At 56.7% G+C, this 16733-nt stretch overlaps 1 protein-coding gene across 1 annotated transcript; it reads right to left on the bottom strand.

Moving 5' to 3' along the window:
• Window positions 1-214: 214 nt before the first annotated feature.
• Window positions 215-11697, bottom strand: GDPD2 (glycerophosphodiester phosphodiesterase domain containing 2). Its single transcript, XM_027721868.2, has 16 exons — window positions 11547-11697; window positions 8773-8921; window positions 7584-7687; window positions 7417-7510; window positions 7154-7213; window positions 6714-6812; window positions 6240-6333; window positions 5655-5800; window positions 5097-5179; window positions 4411-4561; window positions 3657-3872; window positions 2637-2788; window positions 2133-2280; window positions 1816-1898; window positions 1345-1373; window positions 215-1073 (listed from the first exon to the last, which is right to left on the bottom strand). The coding sequence occupies exons 2-16, from the start codon at window positions 8884-8886 to the stop codon at window positions 1021-1023; spliced, it is 1626 nt and encodes a 541-aa protein (XP_027577669.2). The 5' UTR covers window positions 8887-8921; window positions 11547-11697; the 3' UTR covers window positions 215-1020.
• Between the last annotated feature and the right edge of the window lie 5036 nt (window positions 11698-16733).

The raw sequence follows: 16733 nt of genomic DNA, 5'->3' as shown, positions 1-16733 counted from the left end.
GCGGAGGGCCCGGCCCGCCGGCCCCGGTTCCCGGTGCGGTCACTAGGTGGCACGGAGGCGCCGCGGAACGCGCCCGCCCCGGCCCGGCACCGTCCGGGCTGCGCCTGCCCCTGCCCCGCGCCGGCAGCGCCTCCCGCAGCCGCGACCCGCGGGGAAAGGGACGATGCAGCCGTGCCCACCGCAGACCTGCGGGGTCTGTCTGCCGCTCCTCTGCTTTATTGACATAAATAGGTAGCAACAAGTAAAACTGACATGAAAAATTGACATGATACCCCATCCCCCCCCTCCGTCCCCTTTCCGTGTTCAAGGCCCTGCTGCAATGTGTCTGATGCCGCGTCCCATCGCTCCCTCCGCAGCCTTGGAGCGGCAGCAGCAGTGTGACTGTAATCCCACCAGCCCCAGACACCCCCCACGCCTAGCCCTGCTCCTTTTCCCCCCAGAACAACAGCCATTAACTGCTGCATGGAGTGCCAGGACCTTGGCCCTGAAGCATAAAGCCAGCAGCAGCAGGGGCAGGATTTGTGTCCAGCACCGGGGTGCGAAGAGCTCAGCTCCCCCTTCATCTTGTGAAAAGCCACCCCACACCCCACTTTCTACTCCTCGAGCCAGACGAACAACACATAAACCAGGTGTCCTTCAGTGGCTGCAGAGCCACTGCAGTGACGACAGGTAGAGACTGCCCTTCCCCTGCACCAAACAGTGACCCAAAACCCCACTAGTGTCCAAACTGCAAGGCAGAGGTCTCAGCTCCAACTCTGCTGGATAAGTATTCCACCCTAGGCAATCCCTGCAAAGCTTTAGTTCCTCGCTGCCAATGGGAAACGGGAACCCAATTCCAAGTCTTTTCAGCTGAGGGCAGCTGTGCACCATGAAAAGAGCCAGGAAGGCTACGGGAGAAAGAAGGCTCAGGAAGGAGCCTGCGAAGGAAAGGAGCCTTGAAGCTGGCCTGAGGAGCACTCCCGGCTTGAGCTGTGCAGGGCTGTGGCTGCCCCTCCCCATGGCTGACGCAGGCAAGAGGGGTCACTCTTGCATCAAGCTGTTGATCTTTGTGAGCAACACATCCGTCTCAGACTCTGAGGAGAGAGAGAGAAAAAACAGTCATCGTGGGCAGCCAGCATCCCCTAGCAACAGGCGGAGTGGCCTGAAAAGCAGGTTTGAGGAGACCTGGAGAATGTGGGATTCCCCGGTGTTGTCCCACAGGGCTGTTTGTTAAAGGCAAGGCAGGAACTCCCTGGGCTGGGATTCCCTTCCCTCCCCCAGCCATCCCAAACCACTCTGTCACGTTTGGCTGGAGAAAGAAGCCTGGCTCCGAGGGAGGGGAGCTCTCATCCCGTGCGCACTCACCCGCTGGCCGCCTTCTGTGGGAGCATTTCCTAGGAGATGGAATAGGATTGATGTTAGCATGCAAGTCTGGCCTCCCGCTTCCCTCCCCTAAGCTGCCAGCTGGAGGCTGTGGGGCCCCACAGTTCCTCGAGGGATCTGCTCTCAGTGTATGCAGCACTGGTAAAAAGGACCAGGGTCCCCCAGCCCCAGCCCACCAAACCCTGGGGTACAGAGTGAGTTAGGAAGTGTGAACTAAGGCATTCAGCAGCTTGATGCAGAGTCAGGACAGATTTTTAGCTGCAGCCTGGGGATAAAAGCTGCCTCCACACGCTGTGCTGTTTTAGCCAGACTGGAGGGGACCACCCCAGAATCTGAGTCCAGAGAGGGGTGGCAGCAGATACGACCAGGTTTGGATATGCACCAACCACCCAGGCCACACTGTGACGTCCCCCAACAGACCTGCCTCGGGAGGGGGAAAGAGATCAAACCTACTTCAGCAAGAGGAAGGCCCAGAGGATGGTAAGGAAGGAAACGCAGTCTACAACGATCCAGATCATGAGATATGTGCTGCTGGGCTGCAAGGCAACAAGAGAACCCACTGACCACCAGCTAGGGGCAGTGTACTGGTGGCAGCCAGCCTGCTGTGCCACCAGTCCCTTCTACAGTGTCACCTGCTCCCATGCCAGTACAGCACTGAGCAGAAGACACCCTCCAGGAAGCTGGCTGCACAGGGCTGCTGCAGAAAGGGACCCACAAGTGCCTGGGACACAGGGCTGTGGGGCAGAGTGAAGGATGGGGGGGTTACTTACAAGCAGCCAGATGGGGTGTTTCATTTCCTTCAGCACCTGGCAGGCATTGGTGGTGACAGAGCTCACCCCAGAGCACCAGAGCACCGAGAAGAGCCAGGGCTGGTTCACCACATACAAGTTGACAGAGATGTTGTCCTGGCGGTACTGCCTGCATGGGGACAGCCGTGGTCAGAGGAGCAGACAGCAGGGTGCCATCACACTCCATGTACAGCCAGAGAGGACTGCACATCTGGGATATGATCCAGCATTTTCAGCCATGTGGAGTGACTGTCGGGAGATCCAGACCCAGGGCAGATTTGCTGGCAAGGCAGAGGATTGCAGCCAGCTCCATCCCCTGCACCAGCCCAGCCTTGATAAGGCACGCTTGTCCACAAAGCACTCACCCAGCCCTTCCCAGCAGCACACCAGCCCTCAGCCTCAGCTGGCCCTCACCTCTGCTGCGACAGAGCTGGGACAGTGCCCAGACCCCCACAGCTCCCAGGCGCTTGGGCAAAGGGTTCTCACCTGATCTCCTCAGAGCTCATGTCCTGGTAGGGCAGGTTGACATGCAGTAGTGGCTCCTTCTCATTCTGGAGTCTCTTCCGGCCATAGACTTGCTGAACACCTGGGGCTTGCTGTTTGACCTGTTCCCTGAACCCGTCTGGAAGCCAGAGGACCTAGGCAAGAGCCAGAGGGCACATGCAGAGGAGAGGTGCTCCAGGGAGTTTGCTCTCTTCCAATATTTCCTTCCAGGGTCAGGCACACATGGCCTGCTTAGACAGCTGCTCCCTGACCCCAACTCCATACTCAGCTCCTCCCTGAGGATCTCAGCCAGGACAGCCTCCTATGAGCTTGTCCCAGCCAAGAAGTAAGCACAACAGACCCCACTGAGGTGAGAAAGCAGTTCCAGCCTAAGAAAGCTGCAGCAGTTATGTTCTTTCTGGGTCCTTGAAGGGATCAAGCAGTGCATCCCTTTTGGCCCCAACACTGCATCATGAACGCACCTTGGATCAGCACTATAGTAGAGGTCTTTGCTATGTCCCCTCCTGCCCTACATACCCAAAAAGCCAAGGAAGGGAGGAAATTTGAGTGCTAATTCATCCCCTAAGGGCAGCATATATTCTGTGCTGCAGAGGTTGGATGAAACATAAAGGGAACACAGGAGGTTGCAGCAGAAGTCCAAGAGCTGCAGGGAGAGGTGTGGTGCACTGGGGGGAGGTGGAAGCCTCAGCATTGTACTCCTGCTCATGCTGGCAGTGATGGTCCCCTCCCTAGACTGAGTCATTGTTTACACACCAAGGTGGCCAGTGCTGAGAAACAAAAGTATTTGGAGGGGTCTGAAGCTATAGGCATTAAACCCTAATTACTGGCAACTTCTCCCAGCTAGAGAACCCCACATCTGGACAGGGTTGCCCAGCAGGTATCATCTATGGGGATGTGGTGTATGGGGTGTCAGGGATGCTCAGTGAGGCTGGCAGGGCAACTCCCACCACGGCAGGGGTGTGACAGCAGGGCCTGGCAGCGGTGGGGCGGTGACCAGCTCACCTGCTGCAGCGGGATGCCTGACTGTAAGATCACTGCCAGGGTGGCATTGACAAAGCTCTGGTAGTCACTGTGGTTCTCAGGCCGGAGGTCGAACATGATGGAGATATTGCTCTGCTTGGCTGCCTCGAGGGCCTGTCCCAGGGAGGGGATCCTCTGCTGAGTTGCCTGGTGGCGATCACCAGCAGAAAGACTCTGCACGGTGGGAAACGGCCTCCGCTGCAAGGGTGAGAGAGGGTTAGTCAGCATAGACAGGGCCCCTGTAAGCTTCCACCTCCCAGACTGGTGCCCATCTATGGCTCTCAGTTTCCTACAATGGCCTCTCCACAGTGCAGGCAGGCACAGGGATCCTTCCTATACACACCCATGTGGTACCTCTACCCTTCTCCCCTCTAACAGCACAGTTCAAGCAGCCCCAGCACCTGTGGGCATTCAAAGCAGCTCAGCAGTAGTTAGTCACCTTTTGGGAAGAGCCTTGCCACAGCTACCTTCAAGCCCAGGCAGGCTGTGCAGCTCAGAGCAAACACAAGACATCTCCCCTCAAACCAGCCTGCTCTGTGACTCAGTTCAGAAGTCAGAACAAACCCCAGCTTGGGGCATAACCGCACCCAAGGGATTTGTGCAGGCTTCTGCACCCTGTCCAGGTGTCTGCCAGGACCAGTGCTCCAGAGGGAAGGTTCTGGAGCCCCAGGGCAGGGCTAATGCTTTGCCCACAAATGCACCCATCCCTGACCAGCCACCCTTAGGGCATCCTGACCTCCAGAAACCAGCTGCCAGCATCCAACTGCTGGAGGTCCGTCCAGTTGAAGGCAGTGCTGTTCAGGGCAGCCCTCTCAGGGAACACAGCCTGCACATTGGTGGTCCTGGTGAGTTCCTCATCATGCATGAGGAATGGGACCCCATCAGCACTGGCAAAGGAGCAGAGAGGGAAGCTGTTTTTTTATTGTAAGCTGTTTGTCTCCTATCCCTGCCCTTGCATTTCTGCCCCATCCCAGCCACCTGCTAGGGTAGCCCCCAGCATTATTCTTCTTGTCCTTTACACAAAAATATGAGTGCCCAGAAGGTACAGAGCACCTAGAGACCAAGCCAGGAACCAAGTAGTTCCCTGCTCTCTGCAACAGCTGTCTCCATAGCAGGATTCCATGAGATGAACTAGAGCCAGGCTCTGTTTTCCAAGCAGTACTCCTCGTGTGATGGAGCCTCCCTCCCTGGAAGGCAATCTGTCTCCATCAGGAGGACAGAAACCCAGCACCTCTTCCAGATCATTGGGACACCAAGTTGGAGCCAGTCCCATACTGGGGGAGTGGGAGCGGCAGAACCCTTTGAACAGGGCTCCCTCCAAATGCAGGCTGTATCAGTCCTCCAGGTGTGCACCAGAATGCCTCATGTGGGCATATCCATCCCAGGATACACAGACCCCTTCCTCCCTCTGAGCCCCTTTACCTCACCATGACGTCTGTCTCAAAGACTTGCACATCACAGTCCACTGCCTTGTGCAGTGACATGAGGGTGTTCTCGGGGGCCAGCTGGAAAGAGGAACAGTGTTAATGTAGAGGGCATGGGCAGGACGGGGCAGGAGGCAGGCACTCACCCTGCCTGGCTGCATCCAGCAATTTGGCTGGGCTCTAGGGCAACCACAATGAGACTGGGATGATCCTGGCACAGTGGGGGATGGAAAAGGAGTGGGGACAGACAGCTAGAGTCTGCCTCGTCTCTGCTTCCCAGCCCCACACTACACAGTCAGGCTTTCTGCTGCGAGTCACATCTCCTGCTCCAGTAGTGCTCAGGAAGCAACCCCCCTCCTTACCCTGAGCTCACCCATCCTCCAAGCCTGAGCTGCCCTGGCTGCTGTGGGGACCCTGCTCTGCTGGGCTGGCCAGAGCTCATCCAGGCCTGTGACAGCAAGGATCTGGTGCCCCACAGCCAGGCTTTCACTGTCCCATCCACCCTGTCCCATCCACCCTGACCACTGTCAGGGTGCTGGTGGTGCTGGTCACTCACCATGGGTGCTCCTCGATGGCCAACCAGGGCTGGCTTGGGGGGCAGCTGGTTCTCCTCCATGAGACAAGGGGAGGTGATTCCCAGAGGAGCCAGATACAGTGCAATCATCACTGCGCAGTACACAAGCAGCAGAAACACCTTGAGACCTGCAGGCAGAGGCAGAAGATAGAGAGAAGGGTGAGGTACAGAGGAAGTATTTTGCAGGCCTAGGAATAATCCAAGGCTGCTTCACCTGGCATTAACCTGTGGTTGCCCTAGGTCCAGCACCATATCCCCAGCCTCAGGGATAAACTGCAGGATTATTCTTGGCCCACTACATGTCCTTTTATCCCAACCCAGCACTTCTGGGTCTGCCACCTGCAGCCCTCCTCCAGCTGCCAAGCAGTGAGGGCTGAAGCTGCACCAAGGGCTGGGCATGAGAAGAAGTGACCAACAACAGCTATTACTACCAGACTGAGAACTGGAGGCCTGATCCCACTGCACCGAACCTCTGTGAGCACCACTCTGCCAACAGTGCTGCTCAGCTGGGTGTTAGGAAGCAGGGCACCAGCTGAGGGGGAATGTGCAGACCCTGGAGGGGGTTACCTGTGTTGTGGGTGCGGTACACAAAGCTGGCCAGGGGCCAGGCAAGGAGCGTCATTCCCCCCACGACTCCAATGTGCAGGAAGGGACCCGTTGCCTGGGGAGACAAAGGGAGAGTGTCAGCCAGGACCAGACCAGCCCCTGTCCCCAAAATACACATGCTCCAAGGCCAGGGATCTGCCACTGCAGCCAGTACTGCTGGAAGTGCCAGGGATGGAAGGACAGGCTCCTGGATGGACTGCATAGACCCCCTGCTCTGGTCCAGCCACCATTCATCATCCTGGTGGCAGCTGCTCCAGGCAGGACTGCAAGAGCAGGAGGAGCACCTTGCCTGGCCAAGCAGTAGAACTCAAGGGCAGAAAGTTAACCCCCATGGCACAGAGCCACGCTGGGGTGTTCAGTAACCACCCTTCAGCTCATCCCCTAAGGCCAGGCACTTGGTACAGTGGGGGAGTCTCTGGTATCGAGGTGACTCACCTGCAGGGAGATACGTGCACTTCTCCACTCCTCTGCCCACTTTATTCCCAGCCCTGTGAAGGCTGCAGCCACCACCAGGGCAGTTAGGATCAGCAGGATCTGTGGGGCAGTGCACAGGGCAGTTAGGAGAGCACAAGCATTCTGCAGGGCAGGCAGAGCTCTCCTCATCCCTTCTTCATGAGCCCCAAGTCCTGAGACCCCACTTCCCCCGTCTGGGTTTGCAACTGAGCTCTGTACTCCATGCTTTGAGCAGTGGGAATATTCCCATCCCAGAGACATGTGGCTGAGGAACTAACAGCTGCAGCCCAGCTCAGCGGGGACATACAGCCACTCAGTGGGGTCACAGCAGCCATACCACAGCCTCAGCAGGCTGGTCACAGCTTCTGAAGGTGCAAGGGCAGTCAGGGTAGGCACATCTCCCTGCTCCCTCAGTCTCTCACCTTGTGCAGCCAGTGTAGCTTCAAGGGCTGGCCGCAGAGCTGCAAGCACAAAGCAAGGACCTGCGAGAACAAGAGCTGTCAGATCTGGGCTGCACCCCACACCTCAGCCCTCTAAGGGCACAGGACTCAGCCTGGCTGTGCTCAGGCTGACCCAGCTCCAGATGCTGTGGGCTCCTCTGGGCCCCACACAGGGCACGGCATCCAGCCTGTGCTCAGCACACATCCACACCCCCACCAGTGCAGGTGAGACCAGCAGGGCTCACCAGCAGCACAGACGAGTAGGTGATCAGCACAGCCGTAGCTATGAGCAGGACCAGGGACCAGTCGAGCCACAACTTCCTCTGCTTGAAGATGAACCTGCCAGGAAAGGGGACGGTCAGAGCGGCAGGGGTGACATGGGGAACAAGGCTGGATGTGGGGTCCTACTCACTCGTTGAAGTTGTGGAAATCATTGAGGATGATGATAGCGAAGTAGAGCCACACCAGTGTGAAGAGGAAGACGCAGAAGAGGAAAAGGAACCAGCTGCAGTCACACTGAAAGCCAGAGATGACAGCTATACACACACCTGCAGGGCACCTGGCCCTGGTCAGGCTGCTGAGACCCCTGGGGAGCACCCAGCCAGCAGCAGGGAGCACAGGGGGTCACAGCAGGCACTGGTCCAGGGAGCCAGGCACTGAGGTGCCCCATGGACAGGGATCACAGTTACCCAGGAGAGCTCTTTTGGCTGGACCCATGCTAAAGGAATATGGACCAGCATCTCCTACAACAAGCTAAAAAGCTGCCTATGCCATGCTGAGGAGGATGGCTCCCGCAGCAAGACTGCCTCCTCTCCCATGCAGCATTCCCTGAGAGCAGGCTGGGACTCTGGATATGGGAAGGGGCAGGGATTCCCTTCTAGCTGGGTGATCTGTGGGCTGGGCAGGGAGGGGTGCAGTGCCTTAGAGCCGCCGTAGCAGTGGGGAACTTGCAGACTGCTCCTGCCAGCCCAGCTGAAGCCAGATCCAGCTACGTGGTCTCCAGCCCCTAGCCCCACGTGTGCAGGGAAGTGAGGGGTGCCACAGGTGCTGAGAGGGACACCTAACAGCCCAGACTTGTTTGTACATTCCAGGCAAGACAGGACAAGCAGCAGTACAGCCACTCCCATGGGAGTCGGAGACCTCAGAGAATCCCAGGGCCTCACCACTCCCAGGTTACAAATTGGCGAGGACACCCTCCTGGTGAGGGCCACACCCAACCCAGGAACTGTGTCTCCCACGTGCCTGGCCAGGTGCCCCAGGACCTGCTGCCATGCTCAGCCCTAGGGCTCTGCTCTGCTCCAGGCACGTGTGAGCCCTGCCACAGGTGCACACTCGTGCTGCTCCGCCCTTCTTGTCACCCAGTGGGAACAGACAGCTCACCCTCTTGCCTTCTCACTGCTCCAGGCTAGGGCAGTCCCTGGACAGAGAGGGTGCTAGGCAGCACCCCAGCTCTCTCAGGCTCAGCCCTGGGAAGCAGGAGCAGTGGCAAGAGGTCAGCAGGTCAGTGTCTTGGCTGAGCATCCCAGCCAGAGCTCTTGCACACCCCGGCCACTGCTCTGAGCCTCCCACATAGGGGCTGGCTAATCCCAGCTCAGCATCACCTTGGTGGTTCTCAGGCCCTTCCTCTTCTCCTTCTTGGCAGTGATGCACTGGCAGCTGTAGGGGCAGAGCAGGCAGGTGGCACAGGCAGCACAGCAGGCGGGGGGGTCTGCCATAGCATCAGACTGTCCCACACCAGAGGTCAGGTGTCCTGTGGGGGATACACACAAGGTGTTGGCACTGACCTCCCAACACACACCCCATGAGGATGGGGCACTGAAGCCTTCTGGGTCCAGGTACCCTGGCAAGTGGTCCAGAGCCCTGGGACATAGTGGGGCTGCTGGTTGTGTTCCCAGGCATGGCATGGTGCCATGGAAAGAAGAAGCACAGGGTGCAGCCCAACCAGTTCAGCAGGCTGCTCTGGGACCCTTCATTCAACAAGTTGAAGCAAGCCTGGAGCTGGCAGGGAGCAGAGCCTGCTCCCCAGCCAAGGGTTCAGAACTCTTCCTGGGAGCCAGGATCACTGTGCAGGCTCCAGGGGCAGGCAGCCTTGCCAGCTGGACAGAACTTTGCACCCAGGCCCCCCAGATGCAAGGACTGCACATGGGCCGCACACAGCCTGGGGCTTCTGCTGTGCAGCTGGGGGTACGTGCAACAGCCTGGAAGTTCCTGTTCTGCTCCTTAAGCCCAGGTCCTTGCTGATGCAGCACCCTCCTGGCAGCCCTCTAGCTCAGCTCGCACAGCAAGGAGACCCCAGCGGGGCTGGAGGAGCGGCAGCTGAGCAGGCACCAGTCGGTTGTTGGTCCAAGCACTATGGGGGATGATGTGGGTGAGCATCAGGTATGGGGGGAACCCATTTCTACAGTCACAGAGACCCAGAATGAGTGTGGGGCCACTACTGAGTCCTCCAAGCACTGGGAAGGGGAGAGGGCCAGGAGAGGGCCAGGATGCTTTGCTGTGATCCCCAGCTCCTGGTGCCTAGCCCCAAACGAGGTCTCCCTGTATCCACCCTGAGAAACCCCATGTCTACTATTGCTTGCCCTGGTGTGGAGCTGCTCCTCCTCCTCATCTCAGCCTCCCCAACAGGCCAGGCACCCTACACAACACTATCACCCTGTGGATTAAACCAGACTCTCATTTCACTGTGACTACTGAGCCAGGCATGACAGCCAGCTGACCACATACTCCCAAGCCACATCCTCTCCAACGGTGGGGGCAATGCTGTGCCTAGTACAGCCATGTCCCATTCCAGTCTGGGCTTTGGAGACAGGGAGCAGAGCTAGCCCAGGTCCTCCCAGGCCCAGCCAGCCAGACCAGAGTGGCTCTGCCATGCCCTGTTCTCTCCCTCTAACAGGGCAGCCCCCCAGACTGTCACCTTGCTCCCAAATACCACCACTACGTGCATCTCCAGGGTTGGGGTGCAGAGTCTTCCTCAGGACCCATCCAGACCAGTGGCTGCTGGGGCACACACAGGCAGGTACCAACCTGAAAGCAGGATCCCCAACCTGCCCAGTCAGCTCCTGCAGGCAGGGGGAGGTAGGGGGGGGCTGCCATTAGCAGATCCAGCCAGTCAAAGCACAGAGGATGTGGAGCAGCACAGCAGTGCCCCACATCTGCTGCCCCTCTACCTTCTAAGGACCAGATCAGCAGCTGTGACCTGCTCAGTGATGGCACTGAAGGAGCCAACCTTAACACAACTGCAGGAAGCCTTAAGACGAGATATTTCCCTTCTTGATGCCCAGGGGCTCTGGCTGAAGGCTCATACCCCTGCTGTCACAAGAAGCAGAGCCCCCACTTCCATCAGGGAGCAGTGGGCTCAGCCAGCCTCTGCTGGGACTCACCCTGTCCCCTGTCACGGGTCACACAGGCAAAGTACCAGTGCCAGCAGCTGCTGCCTGGCTCCCACGCAGGGTACAAAGTACAGTAGGAGTGGTTGTGAGCACCAGCTGTATTTCAGTGCTCAGCTGCTCCAAGGGGACTGTCACTGCCAGGACTGGAGCCTGGCAGAGCAGTGGCACAGGACTGGCCACAAATCCACCCCAATGGTGCTGTTTGGAGGGAAAATGCCACCCTGTTCCACAGCTCAAAGTGGGACTGCAGCAGCGGCATCAGTAGTTATGCTGTGATACTCCCGTATAGAGCACAGGTCCCAGACAGAGCTGGGCTAGGCACTCAGCAGACCCTGCTCAGCTTCTGCTCCAGCTCCTACGGGAGAGCAGCAGATTGGGAGCTAGGGTCCAGTGCTGGAAGGATCTCTCCTTTAGCTCCCACCAAACAACACCCACAGCACACCCACAGCCTGTGGGAAGCACAGGGGATTTGAAGGGGTGACAAACTCATTGCTACAGTCATCGACATGGCAGCATGTGCCTGCAGCCCTGCAAGGACCTCGGTGCCCCAGGGATGCTGACACAGGACAACCAGGTGGCCATGTGCGGGGCAAGATCCCCTTGCCCTGGTGCAGCCGAGCCAGCCCAGGCTGCATGCCACCAGGCAGGGCAGCAGGAGCTGATGCCTAGCCTCGCTGTTCCCTTTCCTCACAGGAGGGAAGGCAGAGCATGCGCTCAGCATGAGGAACAGGATGACCCCAAAACAGCAAGAGCAGCACAGCCTGGCCCAGAGCCCCCACTCCCAGCCTCATGCCCGGGCAGTCAGACCTGGGCTCCCCCTTCCCGCTCTCCAGTGTGGGAAAAGCACGGGCAGCCCCTTTCCTTCCCCCGCTCAGATTCACGCAGGGGTAGGACGATCACCCCACGTGGCGCTCTGCCAGCTCTCCCGCAGCAGTGCGGGACAGCATCATCCCCACGGCCGGGGCTGCCACCCCGGGGCGAAATACCTGCTCCCCGCCGACGTCGGCCTCCCACCGCTGGGCCTCCGGCGGGCCAGGTGAGCGCGGGGCTGGGCTCTGCCGGGGCCCATGCGTGGCAGCGCCCCGCTCCCGCTGAGCTCACACCCTCCTGGGTGTGCCCGTGGCCCGGCGGGGCGGCCGCGGCAGGTCCGCACAGGCCGGCAGAGGCGGGCAGACTGCGAGCGGAGCCGAGCGGGGGGCCGGGCTGGGGTCAGGGCGGGCCCCGCCGGCCCAGAGGAGAGAGGGGGAAGGGGCCCGGGGGGCGTCACGCGTCGTAGCGCAGAGGAGTTTGCAGGCAGCCCACGTCCAGGCAGGCGGAGGCTCCGGGGAGAGCTCCCGGGAGATGCAGATGGAGGCAGAGCTTCGTGCATCGCCGCGCTTTCGAGCGAGGGGCTGTGGGAGCTCCTCTGTCAAAGGGGGACTTTTCCCTTCCTTGCAGAGGAAGCCGGGGACAGACGCATCCCGGGCCACCACAGTTGACATTCAACAGGGCATGCTTTGAAGACAGAAGTAAAAGTGGTTTCTTAAGCCAAGAGAAACGCTTCAGAACCAACGCATCCAAACTTTGCTAAAGCAGCGGACTGACAGGAGGAGGCTCCAAGTCGAACCTGATGCCCACCTGCAGACGGATGGGCTGGTGCCTTCCATCTCCCCACTCCCTCCCTGTGGCACAGCACAGCTGTGTGCCCCCCACCCTCCACTCCAGGTCGCGGCAGAAGCACAGCCCCTGGTGAGCCAGGGTGGACGACAGGCACTCAGACCTTTCTGTATCAGTGACTCGATCTATCCTTGCCTGGGATCTCAGGGGACCCCTATGATTTGCCACTTGCAAAGGAGCTGAGAAAGGTAATTTACAGGGAGGTGATGGCATCCTGCAGTGACACAGAAACTGCCAATTTGGGCAGAAGCCTCAGCGCTCAGCCCCCAGCTGATCCCGTTCCACACTACTATTAACAGTTTTGGCACAGCTGATTGAACAGCTCTAGGAAATGTGCTGATTAAGGTCTTACCAGTGGAGGTCTGGAGCACTGCAGGAGGAGTTGTGCTGTAACAGCCATTGCTCTGCACCCAAAGGAGTAAGCTGAAAGCATTGCAATTGCCAGGAACGCCCCTCAGACAAGCAAGCAGCCCTGACCCCAGAGTTGGTGAGCTGTGAGCAGGTAGCACTGAGGTTCACGTCCTGCATCCACGTGCTCTGCCAGCTCTGACACGGACTAGCCACACAGCAGAGCAAACCTGTGGGCATGAGTCTTCCCAGTGGACCTGTGCTTCGGGATGCAGAGAGGCCATTTCATGGGATTGAAGATCCACTGTCAGGGATTGGGTTGCAGGTTATAAAGGAGATGAAGAAGTGAGCACTGGGGGGGGGGGAATGAAGGACCACTTAAACCAAGAAACAGCTTAGGAGGCGGGGAAGGGAAATCCAGGCACGAATAAAGAGACCACGGGGATACTGGAGAAGGGGAGGTTGCAGCAGAGCTCCAAAAAGCTGTGGATTTTAGGGGTGCGAGGCAAAGCTGACGGGGGAGGCACCGCTCAGCCACGCGCACGTGGAGCAGCGGGACTGGCGGGGATCTCCCCGGGTACTGGTCACCGTCTGACCGCGCCGGGCAGGAGCCCCCTTCCCTCTCTGTTACAGCCGGGCGCTGCGGGGGGAGCCCCATCGCCGGGGGCTGCAGCTCCCGCAGCGCCCACCTCTGCCCACCAGGGTGGGGCAGCGCCGCGGCTGCGGGCACAGGGCCGGGCGGTGCGGTCCGGCAGGGTTGAACAGAGAAAGGGAGCGGCGGCAGGGCCGCTATTCCGTGTTTTACCCCCGGCCCGTGAGGGCAGGAGGCAGCGCTGCGGAGCAGCGGCGGGAGCTGCGCTGGGAACGGGAACGGGCACGGCGGGAGAGGGCGCGGCAGTGCCGGGGCGGGGCCGCCAGGGGGCGCCCTCGGGCCGCGCTGCCGCCGCTCCCGCGGGAGCGCCCGAGGTCAGAGCCGAGCTCAGGGGTGAAACTGGAGGATGGAGTCGGGTTTAGGGGTGAGACTGGAGGATGGAGTCGAGTTTAGGGGTGAGACTGGAGGATGGAGTCGGGTTTAGGGGTGAGACTGGAGGATGGAGTCGGGTTTAGGGGTGAGACTGGAGGATGGAGTCTCTGGAGGATGGAGTCTAGGGGTGAGACTGGAGGATGGAGTCAAGTTTAGGGGTGAGACTGGAGGATGGAGTCGAGTTTAGGGGTGAGACTGGAGGATGGAGTCGGGTTTAGGGGTGAGACTGGAGGATGGAGTCGAGTTTAGGGGTGAGACTGGAGGATGGAGTCGGGTTTAGCGGTGAGACTGGAGGATGGAGTCGAGTTTAGGGATGAGACTGAAGGTCAGAGCTGAACTTAGGGGTGAGACTAAAGGATGGAGTTGAGTTTAGGGGTGAGACTGAAGGATGGAGCCGAGGTTAGGGGTGAGACTGAAGGATGGAGCCGAGGTTAGGGGTGAGACTGAAGGATGGAGCCGAGCTTAGGGGTGAGACTAAAGGTCAGAGCTGAACTTAGGGGTGAGACTAAAGGATGGAGCTGAGCTTAGGGGTGAGACTCAAGGACAGAGCCAAGCATAGGGAGGCGACACCCAGCCCATCACACTGCCCTAAACAGGGACATCCCAGGCGTGCACTGCCCTGCCCACTCAGTCGCTTATCTGATCTCCGGAGCCAAGTCGCAGGTGAGCAGTTAAAGCTGGCAACCAGAGCACATCATTAAGCTGGCTTGGCTCTACCACAAAGTCAGGAGCGCCAGAGTTAGTGGGGAAGAAGACAAAATAGAGTTCCTGTCGGCACAGTTGAGTGAGCTCACGCAGTTGAACGAGCTCATGCGCAACATCAAGTGTTGCATTGCTCTAAGTGTGGTTTGTGTCCTGCCTTCACTTGTGAAGTCTTATCTGTGAGTGTTCTTTCAAATTATAGTAAAGCTATAAAAACAAACACGGAGAGGAATGGTCTGAGTGAGCAGACAGTGTTATGTTGGTATATTACAGTTCAGCTGAAGTTATCTCCCTAGATTTGTAGCTTGGGGAATCGAGAAGGTATTTTGAACACATGGAAGTGACTTAATGGCTTTGTGTTAGGTTTTTGTTGGTCAGCTGAACTGACATCACAAACTAGTCTCTTCAGAAAAAAAATGTAAGCCATTGTTTCAGTTACTTCTGATTTTCACTATACTGCATGTAATCTACAAGAAATACTGCTTTTAAGTTTGGCTGTTTTAGGGAATGTTTTCCCTTCATATCATCTCCCATAGGGCTCAAGACCAGGAAAAAAAGAAGGCAATACAGGTTTCTGTAAACATTATTTCACACTCTTTCGGTTTGTAATAGACAACAAAAATTCAGAGTCTCACCATTTCTCTGCTGTCAACACTTTAAAAGCCAGTGGCACAGACTGTCTTTCCACCCCAACTAACAGCTGACCTACATAAACTGATAGACCAAGGCAAAGCTCTCTCCATCATGTATCTAAAAATCCCTACTTGCTGTTAATCTACAGTAATATAGAATTTGCTGCATTTTGGAGCTGTCTTGCACAGACATATTAAGAAATTAAATTGTTTGAAAGAACTAATCAGAAGGTAAACTGCTTACTTAAGGGAGGGTATACAGCCATGGCACTCAATGATTAGGTTTAGTTTTTCCTAAAGGCCAAAAGCATATAGAGAATTAAAGTGTGTGATGAACAAGCTTTGAATCAGATTCTTACTCCTCCAGAAGTGGACTAGTTAAGGAGATCATGAATGAAGATTGTGAGAGTTTTATTCATAATGAGAGAAACCTCTGTGGATGAGTGTATTTATTTCAGCTCTCATCACTGAGTTTGTATGATACAAGGCAAATCACTTGACCTAAACTTTTCATGGGTGGTCCTTATAGTTTTCATTTCCTGAGCACTTGAAAACAGCATGGGGTGGATTTTCAGAAGTGCTAATCATTAACTGTTGTAATTTAGATCAGTGATAGGAGCCCTGAGGATCAAATGCTAAAGAGTGTTAAGGGTTCAAGCTGCACAGTAACAGCAGATCTCAGGTTGGGCACAGTAGCAGTGCAGTGTTTAGCCCCACTGTTTTCATAGGAATCCAACACCCCTCAAGGGTTTATGGAGATACATTTATTGAGGTGCAGAGAACACAGACTTTTACAAGAGCATAGTAGATCATAGGATGGCCTGGGTTGGAAGGGACCTTAAAGCTCATCTCATTCCAATCCCCTCCCATGGGCAGGGACACCTTCCACCAGACCAGGTTGCTCCAAGCCCTGTCCAACCTGGCTTTAGACACTTCCAGGGATGGGGCAACCACAGCTTTTCTGGGCAACCTGTGCCAGGGCCTCACCACCCTCACAGTAAAGGATTTCACCTTAACTTCTAATCTAAACCTACTCTCTTTTAGTCTGAAGCCATTCCCCCTTGTCCTGTCACTCCATGCTCTTGTAAAAAGTCTCTCTCCAGCTCTCTTGTAGGACACACCCTTTCTTTTAGGTACTGAAAGACCACAGTAAAATCACCCCAAAGCCTTCTCTTCTCCAGGCTGACCAATCCCAACTGTCTCAGCCTTTCCTCATAGCAGAGGTGCTCCATCCCTCTAAACAATCTTCACGGCCCTCCTCTGGACTCACTCCAACAGGTCCATGTCCTTCCTGTGCTGGAAGCTGGAAGGCAGCACTGCAGGTGGGGTCTCACCAGAGCTGAGCAGAGGGGCAGAATCCCCTCCCTCACCTGCTGCCCACACTGCTTGTGATGCAGCCCAGGGTACAGTTGGCTCTCTGGGCTGTGACTGCACATTACCAGCTCATGTCCAGCCTCTCATCCACCAGCAACCTCATGTCCTTCATGGCAGGATAAGCAAAAAATAATCCGTTCAGTAAGTTTTATACTACATACATACAGTTAGGAAATTATTTTTTAGACACAGTGTCATGTCATATCCAAAGCTGAAAAAAAAAAAATTCAAGCAGGCAAGTCTTCCTTTCATTAAAAAAAAAAAAATTAGTTAATTGGATTCTGATATTTATGTCTGAGACCTGGCCTGTAAGACTTACCATGCTATACTTCATTCATGTTTTCAAGGACAGAAATATTTGGGTTTGTTCAGATGTAGCTCTTTTCTGTTTGGAACTTGAACTAGTTTAGAATTTGAAAATGTTTATAATTTGTCAT

Source organism: Pipra filicauda, unplaced genomic scaffold, assembly GCF_003945595.2.
Source record: "Pipra filicauda isolate LSUMZ 115617 unplaced genomic scaffold, ASM394559v2 scaffold9_size5747161_pilon, whole genome shotgun sequence".
Lineage (NCBI taxonomy): Eukaryota > Metazoa > Chordata > Aves > Passeriformes > Pipridae > Pipra > Pipra filicauda.
This window is presented reverse-complemented; position numbering and strand designations above follow the sequence as displayed.

Excerpts from the sequence above, each read along its gene's own strand:
- GDPD2 (XM_027721868.2), bottom strand. The coding sequence starts at position 8,886 with ATGGCAGACCCCCCCGCCTGCTGTGCTGCCTGTGCCACCTGCCTGCTC. Across the intron at positions 6,334-6,713 it reads GTGCACGTATCTCCCTGCAG|GCAACGGGTCCCTTCCTGCA; the intron begins GTGAGTCACCTC and ends TTGTCTCCCCAG. Across the intron at positions 5,801-6,239 it reads GTACCGCACCCACAACACAG|GTCTCAAGGTGTTTCTGCTG; the intron begins GTAACCCCCTCC and ends CTCTGCCTGCAG.